The 21631-nt window shown below is 37.4% G+C and overlaps 1 protein-coding gene across 3 annotated transcripts; it reads left to right on the forward strand.

The window, feature by feature from the left end:
• Positions 1 to 20: 20 nt before the first annotated feature.
• Positions 21 to 16588, forward strand: LOC127970536 (BAG family molecular chaperone regulator 5). Of its 3 annotated transcripts, XM_052573142.1 has the most exons (6): positions 96 to 159; positions 6895 to 7065; positions 8555 to 8828; positions 8915 to 9343; positions 9749 to 9972; positions 10716 to 16588. In XM_052573142.1, exons 3-6 carry the CDS (start codon positions 8592 to 8594, stop codon positions 11239 to 11241), a joined length of 1416 nt encoding a protein of 471 aa, XP_052429102.1. In that variant the 5' UTR covers positions 96 to 159; positions 6895 to 7065; positions 8555 to 8591; the 3' UTR covers positions 11242 to 16588. The 3 variants fall into 3 exon arrangements, with proteins under 3 accessions (XP_052429101.1, XP_052429102.1, XP_052429100.1); XM_052573141.1 differs by lacking the exon at positions 6895 to 7065 and having other exon boundaries at positions 21 to 159; XM_052573140.1 differs by lacking the exons at positions 96 to 159; positions 6895 to 7065 and adding an exon at positions 3722 to 3875.
• The last annotated feature ends 5043 nt before the right edge of the window (positions 16589 to 21631 follow it).

Raw genomic sequence — 21631 nt, forward strand, 5'->3', positions numbered from 1 at the left:
TTATTGACGTTTAATGAATTCAAACTCTTCGTTACTCGTTCGTTCCCGCTTGGCCAGCTAGTTTATGTGATGTATTGTAAACCCGGTGGTTGTAAAGGAACATCGCGTTGTTTAATCTGTAAACACAGGCTCACCGATGGCTGCCCGTTGGCTATGCAGGTAGGATGGACAACATATTTAATAAGACATGTATTTATATGATAATGTGTTTACTTTATACAACGCTTGACCTTGTACTGCTTTGAGCTCTTGATGAGGGCTGATCGATGTCTTTGTGTGCTTTAAATGGACCTACAGCAGCAAGCTAAACACGGATTATTTCAAGTAATTTGTGTCGTTTTAAATTGTTTCACGCTTTACGTTTTGCTGTTACGTTTACTGTTGACGTCGCTGTGAATAAAAGATGAAACCACTTTGTATTGTGGAAGGGAGTTCACTTTTGACTTCATCGCCTAAATGTGTTTATCAGAAACGACGAAGCGAGGAGAGTCCGTGTTGTATCTACAGATATGACAAACCTCGGGTCACGGGAGTGATGGTTTTATTAATTGATCAGGCAGATGTGGTCATGTTGAAGATCTCACAGTATTAGGGATCCCTCCTGGTGTGAGGAATGGTCTCCCCAGTGTGGGGCTTCGTTTGTGAACGAGTCTCTGAGTCTTTTAAGTGAATCATTCTGGTTCACTTCTATACACCAATACACCGACCATTGATAATGTTCGTTTTCTGAAGTCTCTCCCTTTTGACTGCACTCTTGTCTTTAGGAATATTTAATTGGTTGTATTTACCAGTGCCAATATCTTGGCGGAATGGAAATGTCTTTATATATTTGTATATCTTGTGTGTGTGTGTGTGTGTGTGTGTGTGTGTGTGTGTGTGTATTTTTTGTATCTGTATATGCCTATTCTTATATTCAACCATTATACTCTTACAGTCAAAGAAGATATGAAAGTTGTGATATTCTGTTTCTTTGAGAATAGGGATGTCCACCCATTATAAGAATCACATTTAGAACAGATCCAGCTGATGAATCATCACTTAAAAACACTGACAGCCAATCAGAATCTAAAGCTGAAATTTACATTTAAAGCTAAAATATTTACAATATAGTAGTTAATTATCGTTTTTGGTGTCAGCAGACCTATTGACACTAGGAACGATAAATATAACTTGATTATAAAGTTTCATTAATAATTCTGTGAGAATACGGAATCCGTGGCACAGCTGTAACGACAATGACAGAGGAACAATATTGTTGGTATGAATGATCAAAACAAACATTCACAGCCAATCAGAAGCCAGAGTACAACATGACTGAAGCGTGTATTTAAAGCAAGAATGACAGCTAACTAGTGGTCGACCAATGTGTGACAGCTGATGCCGATATTTTGGATAGCTGATAGCTGATATAAAACCGATATCTTTTTTTTATTTTTTTATTATTATTAATATTTAAGAAATTTGAAATAATTTGACAATGGATTAAAACATAAATTTGTAAAAGAAACATACTTATACTTTAGATGACAGTATTTTTCACATAAAGTTATAATATAAAAAATAAAAAAAACCTGTAACCAACATGGCACTCAGTATTCTGGGAAGTTTGTGTGCATTGAGAATCATATTTTTCAAATAAAGCCAAGGTAACCCTCATTTTACGTACAGCACACAGTGAAAACTACATGAATATGACAATGGAAAAATGCATAAAGCGCAGCATAATTTGAAATCACAAGTTTAAAGTTTAAAGCATTCAATTCACACGGACTGATCACACAGAGAACATGCAATCATGCTGGATACACATACACACTTCACAAGATCTCACAGCTGGAGTCGACTAAGTTTACAAGATTTGTAAAATTAAATGTTCATTAGTCTTTCAAAGATTTAATAAATGATAAATGCATATTTGCTTAATGCTGACGGCAAACGAGAAAGTATTATAATGTTTGCCTTTCTATTACTAATAATATAAAAGCAATCATTATAATACTTTATGTATACATTAATTCCTTTTGTTTAACCATTCTGTCTGATTATTAGACAGACTATCAGTATTAGACAGAACTGTTAACATAGAAAACCGTCAAAAAAAAAAAAAGTCCTACCTTAAACACATCGGCCAAGCAGAAAACTTATCGGCCGATATCGGTATGGCAAATATCGGTTGATATATTGGTCGACCACTATAACTAACTATAATTATATTATTGTCCACCCCAATGGATGATGATGATGGTTTTTTAAGCGCATGCTGCAGTTATGTCATGTGCATAACTAGCCTGATAAGTGGTATGCTATTCTGAATTCAGTGTTTTAGTCTGAATGAGATTTGGAGTGACACTGATTGAGAGACAAACAAACACCAGGCTTATTGGCAGCTGAACGAACCAGAGAATAACATAAACTTTTGCGTGCATTCAAGCTTGTGTATTTTTATATACACAATAAATATAAACAGTACACACACATATTATATAATATTGCACTACTAATAACCATACACAATTAAAATAAATATAATTCCTAAATTTCTAAAGCTTAATTAAAGCTGCAGTAGGTAACTTGCCTAACCTGATTTTACCAAGTGAGACATGTTCCTGGGACAACATCGTTGTTGACCCTGGAACAACATTGTGATTAACCAATCAGATTTGAAGAACCAGTTTATAGATTTTGTGAAGTTTATGCTTAAAATCAGTGTTTGGTGCTTGTACATCAGTGTCATTCATCTATCATTTCCTCTGATTTTAGGGATTACTCATGGTTAAGGTTAGGTTTAGGTGTAGGGATATGGTTAAGAATATATTTTTGGAGTAAAATGTTGTTCCAGGGTCAACAAAATATGTTGACCTAGGAACACATCGGACTTGGCAAAATCAGGACGTGCAGGTAACTTTTATAAAAATATATTTTTTCCATATTTGTTAAACCTGTCATTATGTCCTGACAGTAGAATATGAGACAGATAATCTGTGAAAAAATCAAGCTCCTCTGGCTCCTCCCAGTGGTCCTATTTCCATTTGCAGAAATACATCCGCTCCCGGTAAGAAACAACCAATCAGAGCTGCGGTTCGTAACTTTGTTTGTGTTCAAAATGTAGAAAAATTTATATAATAAGCGAGTACACCATGAATCCATTTTCCAAACCGTGTTTTTAGCTTGTCCTGAATCACTAGGGTGCACCTATAATAAGTGTTTATATTCGGACTATTTTAGATTGCTTCGGGAGTATGGCAGCGGAGTAACCCAGTACCTTTGTGATTCTTCATAGACATAAACAGAGAGAAGTAGTTCCGGCTACGATGTTCTTCCGCAAGACGCAAGCAGTTCTGTTTATTAACCGCTAGAGCGTCAAATGTTACCTACCCCCAGCTTTAAATGTCATGTCAGGCGGTTGAGTAAATGGGATAAATTTAAGATGCGCTTTGTTGTAATAAAAAAATAAAAACTAAAATATTTGCATGCAGGTAAAAATTAGAAAAGGATTAAAAAAAAAATCGTATTTAATTCATCAATGACTCAAAGTGAAAGATTCAATACCACACAAAACAAACTCAATTGTAACTCCATGTAATCCATGTAACTGCTAAAGAGTCACTGAACGACTCATGTAGCGAACTGACTCAAAAGAGTCACTGAGATGAATCACTAGCGCTTACAGTGGGAGGGAAGGGGAGGGGCGGGAATGCAGTCCATACCGATGTGATGCTGCTGCTGCTCTAAATGCCAGTCTCTGCCAGTGTCACTGCAAGTCCACGATCCAGAAATCACTGGAGTGTTGCACCGCGCAAAACATTTGAGCATCGCAGCTGATGGAAACGGGGTCCGCTAGACATGTGCGCGAACGTTTTCGGCGCGTTGAAAAGGTGAGAAATACGCTGCGCATTTTAGGAAGAGGTGCTGAGATATGCTCGGATTGTGTCGGATAAGGGTTGGCTGGTGTTCAGAAGCTATCAAATGTCCTTCTGCCATGGTTCATTCATATAAATCCAGGCACAGCTTTGTCAGATTACAGAAAGCATCTGTGGTGAAGCATGTTCAGGTTTGTGTTATATTCTAACCATGCTTTATTTATCTTATAGTTCATGTCACGGATGTAGTCATGTATTCAGTAGACTACTGGGGGACGAATATATGCAGATATTTAAGAATCAGCCATTGCAAAACCCATTTGGGGAGGGTGTTACGTTCCTGGTTCATGTAGCTTTCAGGGTAGAGCTGTAAGACACTCTTCATGATGGCACATATGATGAAGATGATGATGATGATGATGATGAGATGTGTTTTGCATTCAGCCTCCATGATCTCGCGGGTAACATCAGCATCAGAGCATCAGAGCTGCTGTGGACAGTTCCAGAATCTCGACTCCCTCTCTGTTTATAGTGTTAATGCTGAAGTTTGAACACCCCTCATTTTTAATTTTAGAATTAAAGATGATGATATTGTTCTGCCAGGACATTATCCATTAAGTTAACAGACATTTAATTGAACTTTAAAACACAACATGGGTAAAACACGTGTGAAAAGTCAATACAGAATCAATTGCTTCATATTGCATTATGAAGGTACCAATAGTACACAGTACATCAGGTCATATTTTCATGGATTTTCTGCAGTGTATTTTGTTTATTATTTGTTATTAATGTGTTAATTATCATTGCGATGAAGATGAAACATTTCTCTATCATGACTCCATGAACAGAGAACTGTTTTAGTTCATCTAGTCTCGATAGTTCAGACCGCCATCAGTTTCAGTAGTACCTGTGTTCAGATTTATAAATCTTCAGCTGGCAAAAGCTCCATTAAACAATTTTGAAAGATGCAAGTTGTGAAAATTATATGATCTAAACCTGTATACAGTTTTTGTTATTGTAAAGACAGTAAGTCTATCCCCCACACGCAGCCCTGTTTTAATCTGTTGTAAATTTGAGCTTTAGAAAATAATGGATTGACTCTGATGTGACAGAATGCCATGAATGGTGAGAGACGCAGTGATGTATTTAGTCCCCACTGATAAACTCTGGCATGGATGGCATGCTGGCTCTCTGGCTTCACCCAGATTTCATTGTCCAAAGTGTTTGTGTCTATATTTAGTTGCTAGAAGTTGCCACCTTCAATAAGAGGTCTTCTGTTGCTTAAATGACTGGATAGTGGAGAACGATAAAGGAGGGGAGACAGGAAGCAGGTGGAGCATCTGGACAGATGATGTTCTTCTGACTCATCCTTATCTGACCCTCCCCTCCCCTCCTACAATCACAGCATGATGTCACTCTGACATCACACTGTTGCTCAACTGTGGGAGCAGAAAATCAACCAGCTAGGTGAACTGTTCGTAAGTGAACCTTGGTGTTTCTTGAGTATTCATGGAGTACTTCCTTGAGGTTTTTGAACGCAACAGTAATATCTGACTGGTTTTGTTGTAGATTGGAGCTTTTTTGGGGGGGGGGGGGGGGTTACTTGTATATGGCTTCTGTAATCATTTTATTTGACACTGTCATGAGTTTCCTTCTCAAACACTCTAGCTGTTTATTATATAAAAGGATAGCGCACCCGTCCCAAAGCGTACTTTGAGGAAAAAACCAAGAACAAGTGTGACATCTTTGATCCTGTGGTATACAAGGATTGCATTCTCACTGCACTGTTGTGAATGTATTGTGCATTTAAAGTAATATACTGGATTAAATGCAGTTTAATATTTCACAAGCATCTGCGGCATTCCCTTTAATTACCACAAAAAATAATTGTGACTCCTGCCTTAGTTTGTAATGTGTACAGCTGGAACATAGTCTAAAATATACTGCTGAGGTGAGAATTGTTTTTTTATTAAAAAAAAAAAATCTATATATTTGTATGTGTTTGGGGTCATTCCAAACTTATTATTATTATTATTAAACTTAAATTATTATTATTATTATTATTTTTTTTTTTTTTAAAGAAATTACTACTTTTATTCAGCAAGGACACATAAAATGATAATTGACAGTAATAATTTTACAAAATATAAATATTTCAAATGCTGTTTATTAAAGAATCATTAAAAAGTATCATCACAGCATGATGTCATATCATCATATTTTTGTTCTGCAATATTAAGCAGCACATATATTGATATATTGTACATTGTTAATAATTAAAAATGTTTCCTAAACAGCAAATCAGCATATTAGAATGATATCTGAAGGATCAGGTGACACTGAATGCTGGATTAATGTATAACAGTTTTTGTAATATTTCACAATGTTATTTTATTTTTTTTACTGTATTTTCTGATCAAATAAATGTAGTATATTGATGAGCATAATATAAATTATTTGCTGTGGTAATAAAACCTCAACCCAATAAACATATAAAACCTCCATTCAAACTGTTATGTTGGTAATTTCAGTCTTCAACTTTAATATGTTTTGAAAAAAAAGTAAGCTTAAATCCCTCACTGATGTACCTTGATAGAATTTTAAATGTAACTGATGATATCAATGCAATATTTGCTTCTGGATTGCAACTGGTCTTCATTATTGCATTTATTTACATACTAAATGCCATCTAATCTCATCTCCGTTGCATGCAAACACGGCACACTGACTGTTGAGTAATAATGTCTACAGCAAACCGCTCTGGTGCAGATGCAAAGCCTGAAATTGAAATTTACCCCAAACTTTAAACCTATTCTTTTTCTGTCTTGCAAGTACTGCTGTTTCCTAACAAGGGAATGCTAATCTGATGTTGATCAAAAGAACTGCATTTTTAATTAATACAGTAATAATAAATTGCACACATGCTTTTATTGTATCCTTGACTTCCTGCTCTGGAAAAAGCCACATGGAATATACAAAAACATTGTCTACGCACTACGGTCTGGGTGTTAATGGACACTGTCTCTTTAAGGACCACGAATATGATCGGTCCGTGACATCACGCACACTTCCCCTGCAGCGGCAGTCGGCTGCCAGTAAAATATTGTCTAGGACTTTAAATCTGAAGAGGTAAGACCGTGTTCTTGAAGGGCATCTGCTCTTAGGGATCACCTCAGTTCTCTAAACTAATTCTGCAGTTCAGGTATGTAGGTGCTTTTGGGTTGCTACACTTTAACATTTAACACTTTTTACACGTTCTAACATGTGCTAATAGCCAGATTTTGCTATCTTTTTTTGTGAAAATGAGTAGGACAGGACCACATATTTCATGACACCGGAAGGGAAGGTACACTTAGTACACTTACCAAGACCTTTCAGTAAACTGGATTGTTGTAGTCTGTCTGTTGTTGTCAAAATCATATGAATGGAATGATTACAGAAAGTCAGACATGTAAGTTTGAATGATTGCACTTCAGATGGACGGATCAAGCAAGTTATAAGAACCTTCTGTATTTGGGAAACGGTTTGTTCACGAAGGTTGTCCAGCTAACAAACAGAGGTTTGTGATGTTATGCATTCATACAGCTCCTGTTTCCTGCATGGGCAAGCCTATTTAGTTGGTGTTTTGTTCATGATGGGTGTAGTTGGAAACCCTTGGCTTAGTCAGCCTTAGTCATTATCACAGCTGTAAAACACATACAACCTTTGCACAAGACCTCTCTCCTGTATTTTTCATAATAGAAGCTTACCTGGGTTAGGATTAAACCTATTTTATCAGACAAAATAATCTATTCTTGAATTTTTAACAATTGGATCATATATATATATATATATATATATATATATATATATATATATATATATATATATATATATATATATATATATATATATATATATATATATATATATATATATATATATTATCCCCCTTTTTCTTCTATTTGAACTTCTCATTATAGACATCCACTACAAATCACCTGCTGGGATAGTTAATTAGGAAGAAGAAACATTTGTCTGTCACCACATGTTTGCCTGATGTTTGGTTATTTTGATTGAATTAAATGTATTTTAGAGATAATTCACATAAGACATCACTTCCTCATATCAATCCAGTCTCGTGTGAAGTAATCCTTCTGTGGAACATGATGTTTAGAGGAATGTGGGCAACCCAACAGTTTCTAGTTCCCATTGACATCCATATGAAACTTGACATGCATTCTTCAAAATATCTTTATCTTACTGTCAGTAATGCTAAAAAATTACATTATAGACATTTATAATTAATAATTTTACTGTATTTTTTTATTAACTAAAACTTTCAAAAACAAAAGCTAAAAATAATTATTATTAAAGATTAAAGAAATGATTGTATAATTTTAGATGCTGCTGTTCAAGGTTTTTTTTATTTTTGCCGGTTTAATCATGTTTTCACTAGTTCGTTTAAATTGTCATGCAGTGTAAAACAAAAAAAAATTCTCACAATATTCGATATAGTCTGCTATTAACAAAAAGTACGAGCTTATAAAATTCTACCTACACATTAGAAAAATTAACAAAAATGTAGTTTTCCTGCCAGCTACCCATAAAATCTTCTCTTTTACTTGTATTCAATTGCATCCACTGTATTGTCATCACACTGTGAGTATTTCCATATCCTGACCTGCTCTCACCTCTTTCTTCTGCCTCAGCCTGTTTAGGAAACCCTTTGATGGAGGGAAGAGGACGATGGATCATGGCAGTCAGCAACCACACACTCAGCAGATGCCAGGACCCTTCGCAGGTTATGCGGGACCCCAGGGCCCGTACCCTGGGCAGCACCCAGCCCTGTCACGGCTGGACGAGGTGCAAAGAGAGATTGCCACCCTGGGCCCTCAGGTGTGCTCTTACAGCGGCCTGCAGAGCGACAGAGAGTACAAACGACTGGAGCGAGAGCTGACCCGATTACTGCTGGAGGTCGATAAGGTCAGGACAGGCCATTCAATCATTTTAGTTCGGTATGAAGTCACACCAGTTTGTTGTTCTTAACCATGTCTTGTTTCCTGACGCAGGTGGAGACGGAGGGCCGGCCGGAGCTTCAGCAGGCTCGGAAGCGTGCAGCAGGAGAGGTGGAGGGTCTGCTTCGCTACCTGGAGGGCAACGCTACCCATCCGTCTCGGCTGGCCATCGAGGAGCTGACCCAGGAGGTGCAGAACTTGCTGAATGAAGGGGTCGTGGGGCCGTTCCGGCAGGGCCAGGCTCAAGATGCCTTTGAGATCAGTGAGGAGCTGGTGGAGGCTGTGCAGGATGTGGCCATGCGGCTGGCTCAGGTTAAGACTGGTGGAAGTGTCCCGCTCAGGAAGGCCCGTTACAAAGCGCTGACTCGGGTCTGTGCCGTACAGGAATTACTGGAGGGTCGTGTCCGCACTCAAACGCTGGCGCTGCCGCTGTCCGATGACACGCATGAGGCTGTGCAGCGTATTAATCAAGTCATGGCGCAGGTGACTGGTACTGCAAAAACAATAATATCACGAGAAATCACAGTCATGCATCTTAACCAGCTAATACATGTGAAGATACAGCAGTTTAATTTTAAAATTTTTATTTTAAAGGTCAGAGAGAGAGCAGAAAATAGCCATTAAAATGTTTATAGTGTGTTTTTGTAAAAAAAAAAAAACTACACTACCATTCAAAAGTTTGGAGCTATGATGCTGAAAATTCAGCTTTGCCATCACCGGAATAAATTACATTTTCAAATACATTCAAATAGAGCACGGTTATTTGAAATTATATTAATATTTCACAATTTTACTGCTTTTACTGTATTTATGATCAAATAAATGAAAGAACTTGGTGTTGACAGTAGAATAAAGAGAACTCATCTGAGATGAACTGATGTTGTGCAGGTGAGTGGAGCCCGGTGTCAGGAGGTGGCTCTGCTGATGGGTCTGAGCGGGCGTGATAGCTGTGCCCACCTGGCGAGGGTCCTTACAGAGCTGTTGGTTGAACTGGACGCCCTGGATGTGTCTAGTGATGCTGCGGTGAGGAACTACAGAAAACAAGTGGTGGAGGAGATCAATGGTCTGCTAAAACATCTTGACCTGGAGGGAGAAGGAGAGGACACACGCAGGTAACACCAAATACACACATCAACATACAACACTACAATATGCAGCACCACTAAAGTTCTGTTGAATGTTTACTTATGAGATATTAAATTAGTCTTCAGCATCATTACTCCAGTAACAGTCGAAAACAGTTTTTCTGCTTGATATTTTTGTGGAAGCTGCGATACTTTGTTTTTAAAATCAGGATTCTTTGATAAACAGAAAGTTATTAGTTAACCACTTTTTTTTTTTTTTTTAAATAAAAATATTTTGTAGCATTATAAATGTCTCTTTCTTTATTATTTTTTTTTTTTTACAATTTAATGCATCCTTGCTGAATAAATGTATTTTCTACTACTACAATTTAACAAACATTACCACTCAAAAGATTGGGTATCATTCCACAAAAAAAAAAAAAAAAAAAAAAATATATATATATATATATATATTTTTTTTTTTTTTTTCAACATTAATAATAAAAATGTTTCTTGAGCATCAGTGATTAAGAAACATCTCAAAAATCAAGAAAACATTTTTATTGTTATGAATGCTGGAATTCATGTTTTTTTTCTGTTATTTTTCAGGATTCTTTTTTTTATATAATTTTTTTTTAATTTAAAAATCCTTTGTAACACCCCCCATGTATATAAATTTTATATACACAGTATATAAAATATAAATTATTATTGTTTCTACTCAAAATGTAACTGTTTTTGTTATTTTATTGGATTATTAGTTACTTAACCAGGTAATTGACTGTCTCCAGGTATGATCTAGCGCAGAATGACTCGATCCGTGAAATCGAGGCGATCAGGGGCCGTGTCTCAGTGCTGCGGGAGGAGGTGCTCCGGCACGGTGCTGCAGGACAGGGGGCGGAGCTGCAAGGTCTCCTCACGCGACTGGATCAGGTGGACACGGGCAAAAATCCCTGCATCCGGGAGGCGCGGCGCCGGGCCGTGCTGGAAGTCCAGGCACTCACCACGTTCCTAGACCTCTGGGAAGCCCTCGGACGGCGTAACCCCGGAGCAGATGAGCCCCCGTCTCATGCGTCTGTGTGGCACGTCTTAGCCAGCCTGTGCAACCTGCAGGCTCAGGTTTTGGGCTTTGATGGCAAGAGGGCTGACAAGAGCTACATGGTATTAGAGGAGCTACTGACCAAACAACTTCTGGCTCTTGATGCTGTGGACCCTCAGGGTGACCAGGGGACCAAAACTGCCCGTAAGCAAGCTGTTAAACATGCCCAGAATATCCTAAGTTACCTGGATATGATGACGGATGAGTGGGAGTATTGAGAAGCTGATAAAAGAGCCTGGGAATAAGGAGCTGCAAGGAAAAAGGCAAAAGCTTTTTTTGCCTCTTGTGCAACAAATGAGGACACGGTCGTGCCGAGGATACGGGCCATGGGCGGAATTTTTAATTTGTGTATAAAAGACTTTGCGTTTGGCTGTGGGCAGCGATATTGTTACCCATGATGCACTGCACCTGCTGCTTTTATTGGTCCATTACTGGTCCCTGAAAGCTGCCTTTCTCCAGGCAGAAGGAAAGCTGGTTTCTACTGCACACGAAGTGTTTGTTTTCATGACAATAACCCACAATCTTTTTAGTTGAATCTGTGCTGTTGATTGGTGTGGTGTGGTGCTACACCCTGTTCTGCTGTCAAAATCTGCTTCCTTCCTTTCCCACATGCCCGGGTGGAGCACACTTCCGTCTTTGTGGCGGTGTGAGTACATCAGCTCTTTAAACAACAACTGACCCACAGGGAACAATATTTTAGCATTTCCCTGAAACTTCTACATATATGTCCCCATTTATGTTAAAGGAATAGGTCACCCTAAAATTATTATTTAATTTTACAATAGATGAGTGAATAAACATTGGTTTGTGATATCAGTTTAAAGGTGAAGTGTAGTTTCTGGGCCGTTTGTGACAGCAAATGGACAGTGTTTACACTTTTTAGAGTATTTAACATGAAATGACACTTCACTTTTAAAGAAGACTCAAGGAAAGCTAAAAAAAATACATAAATCAGACTTCTGAACCTTCCTGCAGTTCTGTCAGATTTCATAGAGGACTGTGGCCAAAATGCAATGAGGTGTATTGTGTTTGGAGAGGTTTCTTTTTACTATGGAGGACAAAGAATAGAAACTAGTTTGCAGGGTTTCTTGTCTTCTCCAATTGTATTTTGCTGTTAGGCAAAAAGTGCCTGCGCAGGCGACTAGGGAATCAAACCGAGACTGAAAGTGTGTGTGTCTGTGATCGTTAAAAAAAAGTGGCGTGTGCTATTTTGGGTGGTGAGACTGATCAAAGTGGACAGGGGCGTTCTAGGACATTTTTTATCGGAGCAGCAGGGAAAGCAAGCAAGCTATCAAACAAACTTAAAAACTGTGGATACATTCACACAGATCAATGTGACCCAAATCTGAATTACATTTTTTTTTTTTTTTTTTTTTTTTTTTGCACATGATAGATCTGGGGTTTTGGGATGACACTATTATGAAACAAATATAGATTTGGTTCACTTTCATATGTGGGTATAAAATTTAATTAAGCGAGACCCCATGTGACTTTAGAAGGTTTTCATCATATTTGCATATTGGATTTATCCTTGGTTTGACTCAAAACAAATATATGAATTACATACTATTAAAGTACTACACATAAAGGTGCAAAAGTATATCATCTTATTCTGTTTCTTGACTGTTTGCTCTCAAATATTGTGGAGCTTGTTTTGCTTTTGAACTCTAACTATTATTTGGCACCACTGTGGATTTTTCATTGGTAAACGCGAAGTTGTCTAGAGAGCAGTATAACTATGAGGGAAATATATAATAGTGCATCAGTTGTGTTACGGATGTAAAAATCATATTAATTTTCTCCACAAAGAAACTGATTTTAAGGATAACTTGCTACTGTGCTTTTCTTGAAGCATATTTTATGTCTTTTTATTTTTTTTAAGTGTGTTGTCAAACGATTAATCGCGATTTAAATCGCATCCAAAATAAGCTTTTGTTTACATAATATGTGTGTGTACTGTTTATTTATTATGTATATATAGATGCGCATGTATACATTTCAGATTTCTCTCTCTCTCTCTCTCTCTCTCTCTCTCTCTCTCTCTATATATATATATATATATATATATATATATATATATATACTGTATTTGTGTATATTTATATATATACTGTATTTGTGTATATTTATATATATACTGTATTTGTGTATATTTATATATATACTGTATTTGTGTATATTTATATATACATAATAAATATACACAGAACATATATTATGCAAACAAAAACCTTTATTTTGGACGCAATTAATCGATATTAATCAATTTGACAGCACTAAAAGATAGCAGCTGATGAAAACCACATTACCCATGATTCTGCAAAGAAATCTCCTCCAGCTAGAGAACTGCTGTCATGAAGCACAGTAAATGAGGCAGGATCAGTTTCCCTATGCTATCAAACACTAAAACTTTTGCATATTTAAATGAATAATTTGATGTTTCTTCGTCATTTGTGATTTGATTCCTGTCATTCACATTCCTGCATGGAACTGTAGTTATTTCCACTCATTAAAACTGATGAAGACTTTCTAAAAAACTCACTATGGGAAATATGAATGAAAAAAAAAACACTTCTGGAACCAAGGCTGAAACACTGAAATTCAACATTTACACACTTTTTCACACACACACAATATATATATATATATATATATGTATATATATAAGTATAAATTATTCATTGACAAGGTTTTTGTTTATTTGTGGAAGCAACATAAGGGATGCCAAAGAGGCATATACATTATATTGAAATAATAAAACCCTGACAATATAAGTTAAATGTTCTCATTTAATTAAAATACATTTTTACATTTTATTATATAGGTTGTTTAAAACAGGTCAGGGACAGCATGCATAACACAGCAGTGGCGTTCTGGAAAAAATCATCTGAGCGAATAATTCAATGACTCACTCCTAAAGATGGTGACTTTGTAATTCTTGAATGAATTAAATGAATCAGTTAAGCATTGCCTGTTTAGTAGAACAGTGTTTGATATGGGCCACATTTAAAAGGTCATATGAACAACTTAAAAAAAACACTGCTTTTGAAAATTAATTGGGCACTTTGGCTTGCAGTGTGAACTGGTGTTAAAACCCCTCAGTGACTGTTGTAGAATAATGTAGAAGTAACTTGTCTGTGGTTAAGACTGCAGGAGTATCTAGCTCCACAGTTAAAAAATTAATCTCAGAGGCCAAGTGATCACCATACACATTTGTCAGCACTAATGATGAGTCGAGCTTTGGGAAATAATATATTGTGTCATCTGCATCATGCTGTGTTGTTGAGTCTCTCACTGTTCATTTGAGCTATTATTAGTAGGTTACAACGACTTCTTTTGAACTAGAACAGTAACAGTCCTCCATTAGCTGTTTATTTCGGTCGTGTCCCACTTGCTGTGTGGTCACTACCCTCTGTCCTGCTCCAGATAAACTGACCGTCAGTAGTCATGAAGCAACTCCACAGTTATCATCTAAGAAACCAGGCTGTGCTTGGATTATCAAAGGGGATTCTTGTTGAAAAATGACAATAACGACACAGGGCCTGTGTCGAAAGAAAGAAGAGCTGCAGAAAAAAGGAAAAGCAATGGGTTGTGGTCAAAACAGATTAGTCCAGACTCTGTGATGAGACTGCCACTGTCTGGAAAAGTCCCTGCGGTGGGTTTAGCTGAGGAGGATCCCACATCAGTCAAGGTGAAATACACGCTCCAGCAGCACTTTAAAGCAGCCGTGCACTAGGCGCTGGTGTTGTTTTGTACACCTCTTCTAAACCCACATAGAGATGGCAAAGATGTGAGCTAATATTAGCAATGTCAGTTCTGCACAACCAGACTTTTACTGTTTTTTTCAAGCATAACACTGCAGGTAAATATGGTTGTCGCTCCTCATTAATTACTTTTGATGTAATTTGTTATTACAGTGGAATTATACACAAAGATTGTGCTAGAAAATGGCAGGAATGTATCTCTTTTGCAAATGCTGACACCTGTCTCTTCACTGCAGTTTTCTGCCTTGAGGTCACCAGAGATTTTGAGCAATGAGGGGCTGTTCACACAAGATGTATGCTTTTTTTTATAGCAGCTAGATGGAAAGCAAAATGCTGTTTATATATATATCATAGCGGAACTATGAACATGACACAACATCTTCAAAAATATGGGGGGGGGGGATGTAAATGTATTTTATTTATATTTTATCACCAGTACCTTCTCAGTTTTTTTTACTCATGCACATTGTAGCCACATTTTGAGCTTTCGATCAGTTCATAAAATCTGATATTGGTATCCAATGCTATTTCATGACCAATTAATACATATTTTACAAGATAGTTAATTCGTACAATCTCAGTTGTTTGATTTGTCTAGTCTCCATTGATGGGTAAAGTTTAGGGACAGAATTAGGGGAAGGTCATTCATATGAATTCATACGTTTGTATGAAAAAAATTACAATTTAGCAGAAAAAATACAAATGAGAATTCATACGAATTGGAAAAATATGAATCGGTTTGGGGTATTAGACATGGCACAGTCCGAATTCTCTTTCTTAAAATAGTTTACATTTGGCATGCAGTGTAAATCTCCATAATCTGTCAGCCGATCGGTCTGTCAGATCTGAGTCACACTGATATCTGCAAAACTATCTCCATGGCTACGATCACAAATCAAATCCATTCTGATGGTTGAATGACACTCAAAAGAAAAATATGGCACTTTATAGGTCAACGAGTCCTCTAGGAATATTAGAGGTCCTGTTGTATGTGCTGAATTAATATTACCTTGATTGTATTACAGGATGAGCTTTAAAACCGGAGATATCTGACACTAAGTCCAAGTTCAGGCTCTATTCCTGCTGTAATGTAATGAGCGAGCATTGCACCTGTCTTTTTATACTTCGTTTACGGCAGTTAGTCTTTATTAGTAGTGACATGACTGATGTGAGATGAGAGGTGGCAGAATTGATATTTGGAGAAAAACACCATGCAGTGTAATGTATTAGAGGTCTTCTCCTCATTTTATGGATGCCATCGTACTAAAGTTCATTACACAAGCTAAAAACGACATAAAACCCATTACTCTGCTTGCAAGATTGAGAATGTAGTTAAGAATGTCCATCTTTTTTTATACCAAAGTTGTGTTTAACTTCCATTATCTTTTGAATCCCTGACATTCAGTAACTAGAAAGAGGGAAAACCTCCCATACTTGCTTTTGGTTTTTCTTATCTGATCAGGGGTGCGTTTCCCAAAAGCATAGATGCTAATCTGTTAGCAATTTAGTTGGCTGGCAATGGGAAATTGTATTGCAACTAACAAAGTTTCTAACTTAGTTAGCAACTATGCTTTTGGGAAACACACCCCTGTCTGGAAGAATGTGTTGTGATCTGTGAGATTGTCTAAATGTGTCGTGCTATTAATGATGTTCAATGCATTGTGTATATTGTCTGTTTTATGCTTGTAAAAAAAAAAAAAGCACATTAAGGTCAAACTGCTGTGTGAATGCTTTGGTCAGCGGGGTTGTTTGATTTTTACATGTCTAGATTGCTTAATAAAAGATGGTGATCTGAAAATAACTTATGTTTGTGGCAAGGTATTAATTATGGCCTGGGATCTTTCAACCTGTTTCCATAGCAACCTTTTGCTGTGCTCACAAAATAGGTGTTTATAAAAAGAACTGGGTTCGCCTGAAATGCAGAGCGTAGAAAACACATTGGCACACATTGTTTGCTAAATACATCTGCCTAAACTGATGGGAGTTATGATTCAACAATATCATACCTGTCAACAGATTTCAGCAACACAAGCCTGTAAATCTGTGACTATATATATTGAGCTTTATAATTGGCTTATTTAAAAATGTACACCTGCACAAATTAATATTCATTTTCTAATAAATGCAATTGCTAACCTAATACACATATCACAACTTGATGTTAATGCCTCTAATGCGAATTCTGATATTTGGGATGCCTTTTGAATGCCATGGTTTTCTGTGCCAGGACATTATAAATAAATAAAAAATCCTGTTCTTGACTGGTCTTAGAATTTGGAAAATGAAACCTCAAATGAACAACAACACATGACACATCACACCATGTCAACATATATTTAACAAAAATAAAGTCAAAGTGGAAAACCATGTGTGACAAAGTTAGGACACCTTACTGTTAACATTAATTTAAAGGGTTAGTCCATCCAAATATTAAAATTATGTCACTAATAACTTACCCTCATGTCGTTCCAAACCCGTAAGACCTCAGTTCATCTTCAGATATTTTAGATTTAGTCCGAAAGCTCTCAGTCTCTCCATTGAAGCTGTGTGTACAGTATACTGTCCATGTCCAGAAAGGTAAGAAAAACATCTTCAGAGTAGTCCATGTGACATCAGAGGGTCCGTTAGAATTGGTTGAAGCACCAAAAATACATTTTGGTCCAAAAGTAACAAAAACGACGACTTTATTCAGCATTGTCATCTCTTCTGGGTCCGTTGTGGGAGGGACTGAGAGCTCTCGGACTAAATACTAAGAGCCGGGGGGTGAAAACTTCCCGGGAAACATGAAAGTATCTTTTAATAGTTGTGTTTGAGTCCTTTAATCATACTTCCTTCTATACACACACACACACACACATTTATAAATGTATCTGATTGCATCTTTTTGTATGCAACTTTAATGTGATCTTTTTTCATATTTAGATAACATAGCATAATTAAAAATATTCCCTTGTTCTGCTGAAATACATACATATATACATACAAAACAAACAATCCAAATATTGTGCAAAAACTCTGCAATACACTTTCTGCATTAGCACTCATACAGACAAAAGGAACCTCACTGTTTCTCGTCCCCGGGTCAATTGATCTGGCAGAAAATGTATCTGTCTGCTTCTGTTTCCACCAACATCATTCCAGCACACGAGGGACGGAAGAGAACGGTCAACACATGCTCATGACAGCAAGGACATCACAGCCCCTGAGGGAAGAGTGACCGATGGAGAAACACACACAAACACAACCACCAAAAAAGATTCAAAAGACTGACCCTGCACTGGAATTCAAGAAATGAAGAAAAGTTAAGCAATGTACGATGCTTGAATGTTGCTGTCATGAAAGAAACAGAGAGGCAAATCAAGTATTAAGACATTCTGAGATTCATTTCATGTACATACAGTCCTGTATTTAAAGTCCAAAAGGTTTGGTTGGTAAGCTTTTTTTTATGATTTTGAAAGAAATCTCGTATCCTTACCAAGACTTCATTGATTTGACAAAAAAAGGAAAAACTGTCCTGTGAAATATTATTACAATTTCAAAATAAACGTATTTATTTGAATAGATTTTAAAATATAATTTATTCCTGTGATGCAAAGCTGAATGTTCAGCATCATCACTCCAGTCTTCAGTGCTCCATGCTTTATAACATTATAAATGCCTTTATTGTCACTTTTGATATACTGAAGTTTTTATATAAATTTGTTTCATTTCAATTTAGAAAGCAGGGGGTTCATAATGTTGTAATATAATGCACACAGGCACATGCTGCTGCTGCATATTACTGTTTTTTTTTTTTTTTTTGGTACAGCTTGTTCTCAAATAAATATTAAGGTCAACTGTACTCACTTGCTTTCAAATCTCTACTATTACTACTAAGACTCGGAGAGCACGCACTGTAGATTGGAGGCAGGTCTATCCCTCTGACCTCTACTACTATATTCTCTATTCAAGTTGGTCTTTGGAACTGCCAGTCTGCTGTTAACAAAGCAGAATTAATTTATACTATTGCTACTCATTCCGGTCTCATCCTCATGGCCCTAGCTGAGACTTAGATCAAACCTGAACACACTGCCACTCCCGCAGCCCTCTCCACTAATTTCACTTGTTCCCAGACCTCTCACACGACTGGGAGGGGGGGAGGTACTGGTCTCCTTATCTCAAATGAATGGGAATTTGAGCTTCAACCATCTCTTACAGGTAACAGTTCACTTATCTATTACCCACCCTGTTAAAATCCACTTTTTAGTCATTTATCATCCCGCAGGTCAACTAGGAAACTTCTAGAAGTTGGATGTTACTCAAACTTTCCTGAAGATGGTACTCCTCTGGTACTGCAACATTCATCTAGAAAAACCCCAGGCTGCTGACTTCAACACTGCTTGCCTCATTTGATCTTAAGCGAGTGTCTACTACAGTTACTCACAAATCTATGCACACTGTTGCTCCATGAGCAACACTTTAGTTGCTCCACTGCACACCTCAGACCACTTCCTTGTCACTTCTTAACTCACACTTACTCCTGAAACGGCACAGGTCACCTTTCGATGGAGTACGCTCACTCTCTCCCTCTCGCCCATCCTCTATGGTTTCACCCTCACTTCCTTCACTCGTTCAGTTTTCAGCAGTGGACACAAACAGCGCTACTGACACTCTTTGCTCCTCTCTAACCTCTTGCTTGGACAACTTTTGCCCACTGTCATCCATCCACTGTCATCAGTTAAGCTTCACAGACCACATTGCTACAATGACCCGGTCCTGCAGATTTGCCATATACAACATTAGGAAGATTAAACCCTTCCTGTCAGAGAAAGTCACACAACTTCTCGTCCAAGCTCTTGTTCTCTCCAGACTGGACTATTGTAATGCTCTCCTGGCAGGCCTTCATGCATGAACTATCAACCCTCTGCAATTGATCCAGAACGCAGCAGCCAGAGTTGTCTTCAATGAGCCAAAAAAAGCTCACGTTACTCCTCTCCTCATCAGGTTACACTAGCTACCAGTAGCCGCTTGCATCAAATTCAAGGTACTGATGCTTGCCTACAAGACGTCCTCTGGCACGGCACCAACATACATAAGCTCACTAGTTCAATCTTATGTGCCCTTCAGAAGTTTGCGCTCTGCAAGTGAACGACGCCTCCCAATCTCAATACGAACAGCGGAGTCATTATTCATTTTCAAAAAACATCTAAAGACACATCTTTTTCGCCAACTCTTGACCAACTAATATTAGCACTTACCCTTTCTTTTCTAATCTTAAAAAAAGAGACATAGCTATGTGTACTGTGCTAGACTAACTGAAACTTGTCATGGCATTTATGTATTGTTGTTCTCTCGTTGGTCCGACTGCTTCGATTGTTCTCATTTGTAAGTCGCTTTGGATAAAAGCTTCTGCTAAATGATTAAATGTAAATTTACTGTATCATATTTTACCTCAAACAAATGAATCTTGTTTTTTTATTACAGTGACCAACAGATGGCGGCAGCATGAATGGTTTTCGGTCTCAAACACAATCTCCATGTCAGTTTTTGGAGTCAAATGGCCAAGGGTTAAATAGTGTAGTTAGTTCACTGCATTCAGTGAAAGGTGACAGTACAACAACAGCACTGGGGCTTTAAATAAGATTTGACAGGCGCTTAACACCTTAATGATGTGCAGTACAGTAATTGTAGTGTATTATCACTACATGTAGGTCGATTATTTCTCTTGCCTTTCATCTGTTTATGGATCTGTTGTCACACACCAGCTGCACAAGTTGAATAGTTATAAACTTCATGGAAGTAGCCTAACAAACCTGTCTTAAAACTCTGAGTTGCTCATCACGTGTTTACTGGACCAGTTTAACCCTTCATGGTTACGTGTGCTCACACCCACCGCCTCTCAGAAAACTCAAACATAATCCACGTGATCTGAGTGTGCACACGTGAGAGCCAGTGTAAATGTTATGTAACTCTATTCCCATTTGATTAGGATCACACTAACACATGCATGTATGTTTGCAACAATGCCCTCTCTTATAAAGTCCACTACCATTTATCTGAAATGGTTTCTAATTGGCCTGCTAAGGTCTAAGGTGTTCTCTTAAGAATCGTTTGAGGTCTAAATGTGAGTGGTCTGATACTGACAGGAAAACCTTTTTACTTATAAACTTAAACATCTAAACAGGCATTAGTGCACAAGTAGGAATACAATGATTTTCAGCTAAATAATTTGTGTAAATTCATACATATATTTGTTATATAACTTCTGGGCAGTAGTTTTTAATGAGCTCTCTCATTGTTTTAAAATGCTACAGACTCTGCAGGGTATATGCAAAATGATAGGCGGAGATGAAAGTTGTTTCTACCCACATCAAATCACATTCAGAGCTGTTAGTGGAATTGGGATTTGTTAAGGGTTTCTCTAAAAATACATGTTTTGAAAGGTTCCTTATACTCTGAAGATTATATTACTTGCATAAGCAAAATTTTCATCTGGAGGCTAAAAATGCCTGTGGAATGCAGCAAATGCAGGTTATGACAACCTAAACAGCAGCTTAAGCCTGACCACCACGGACAGCTGCAAAAGCCATTCCCATTTATCATGCTTTGTGTGAGAAATCCCTCCAAACCCAGCCACAGAATGAGTCTGTCCCAGGCCAGAATCCTAAAACATAGCAGTATTGTTCCTTATCTTCACATCTGTTGTCTGTTATCTCAAGCAGCCACTGAATGGGACTACACAACAGCTGGATATTACCCAGAGGTCTTTGAGTGCATTCACACATTCAACACAAGGCCTGACACTCAACAAATAAATCCCCATGATAAAACTACTGCTGGAAAGCCTTGGGGTGTTTATTATATA

Source organism: Carassius gibelio, chromosome B13 (genome assembly GCF_023724105.1).
Source record: "Carassius gibelio isolate Cgi1373 ecotype wild population from Czech Republic chromosome B13, carGib1.2-hapl.c, whole genome shotgun sequence".
NCBI lineage: Eukaryota > Metazoa > Chordata > Actinopteri > Cypriniformes > Cyprinidae > Carassius > Carassius gibelio.

Excerpts from the sequence above, each read along its gene's own strand:
- LOC127970536 (XM_052573140.1), top strand. The coding sequence starts at position 3,844 with ATGTGCGCGAACGTTTTCGGCGCGTTGAAAAG. Across the intron at positions 3,876-8,554 it reads GTTTTCGGCGCGTTGAAAAG|CCTGTTTAGGAAACCCTTTG; the intron begins GTGAGAAATACG and ends CTTCTGCCTCAG. Across the intron at positions 9,344-9,748 it reads TTAATCAAGTCATGGCGCAG|GTGAGTGGAGCCCGGTGTCA; the intron begins GTGACTGGTACT and ends GATGTTGTGCAG.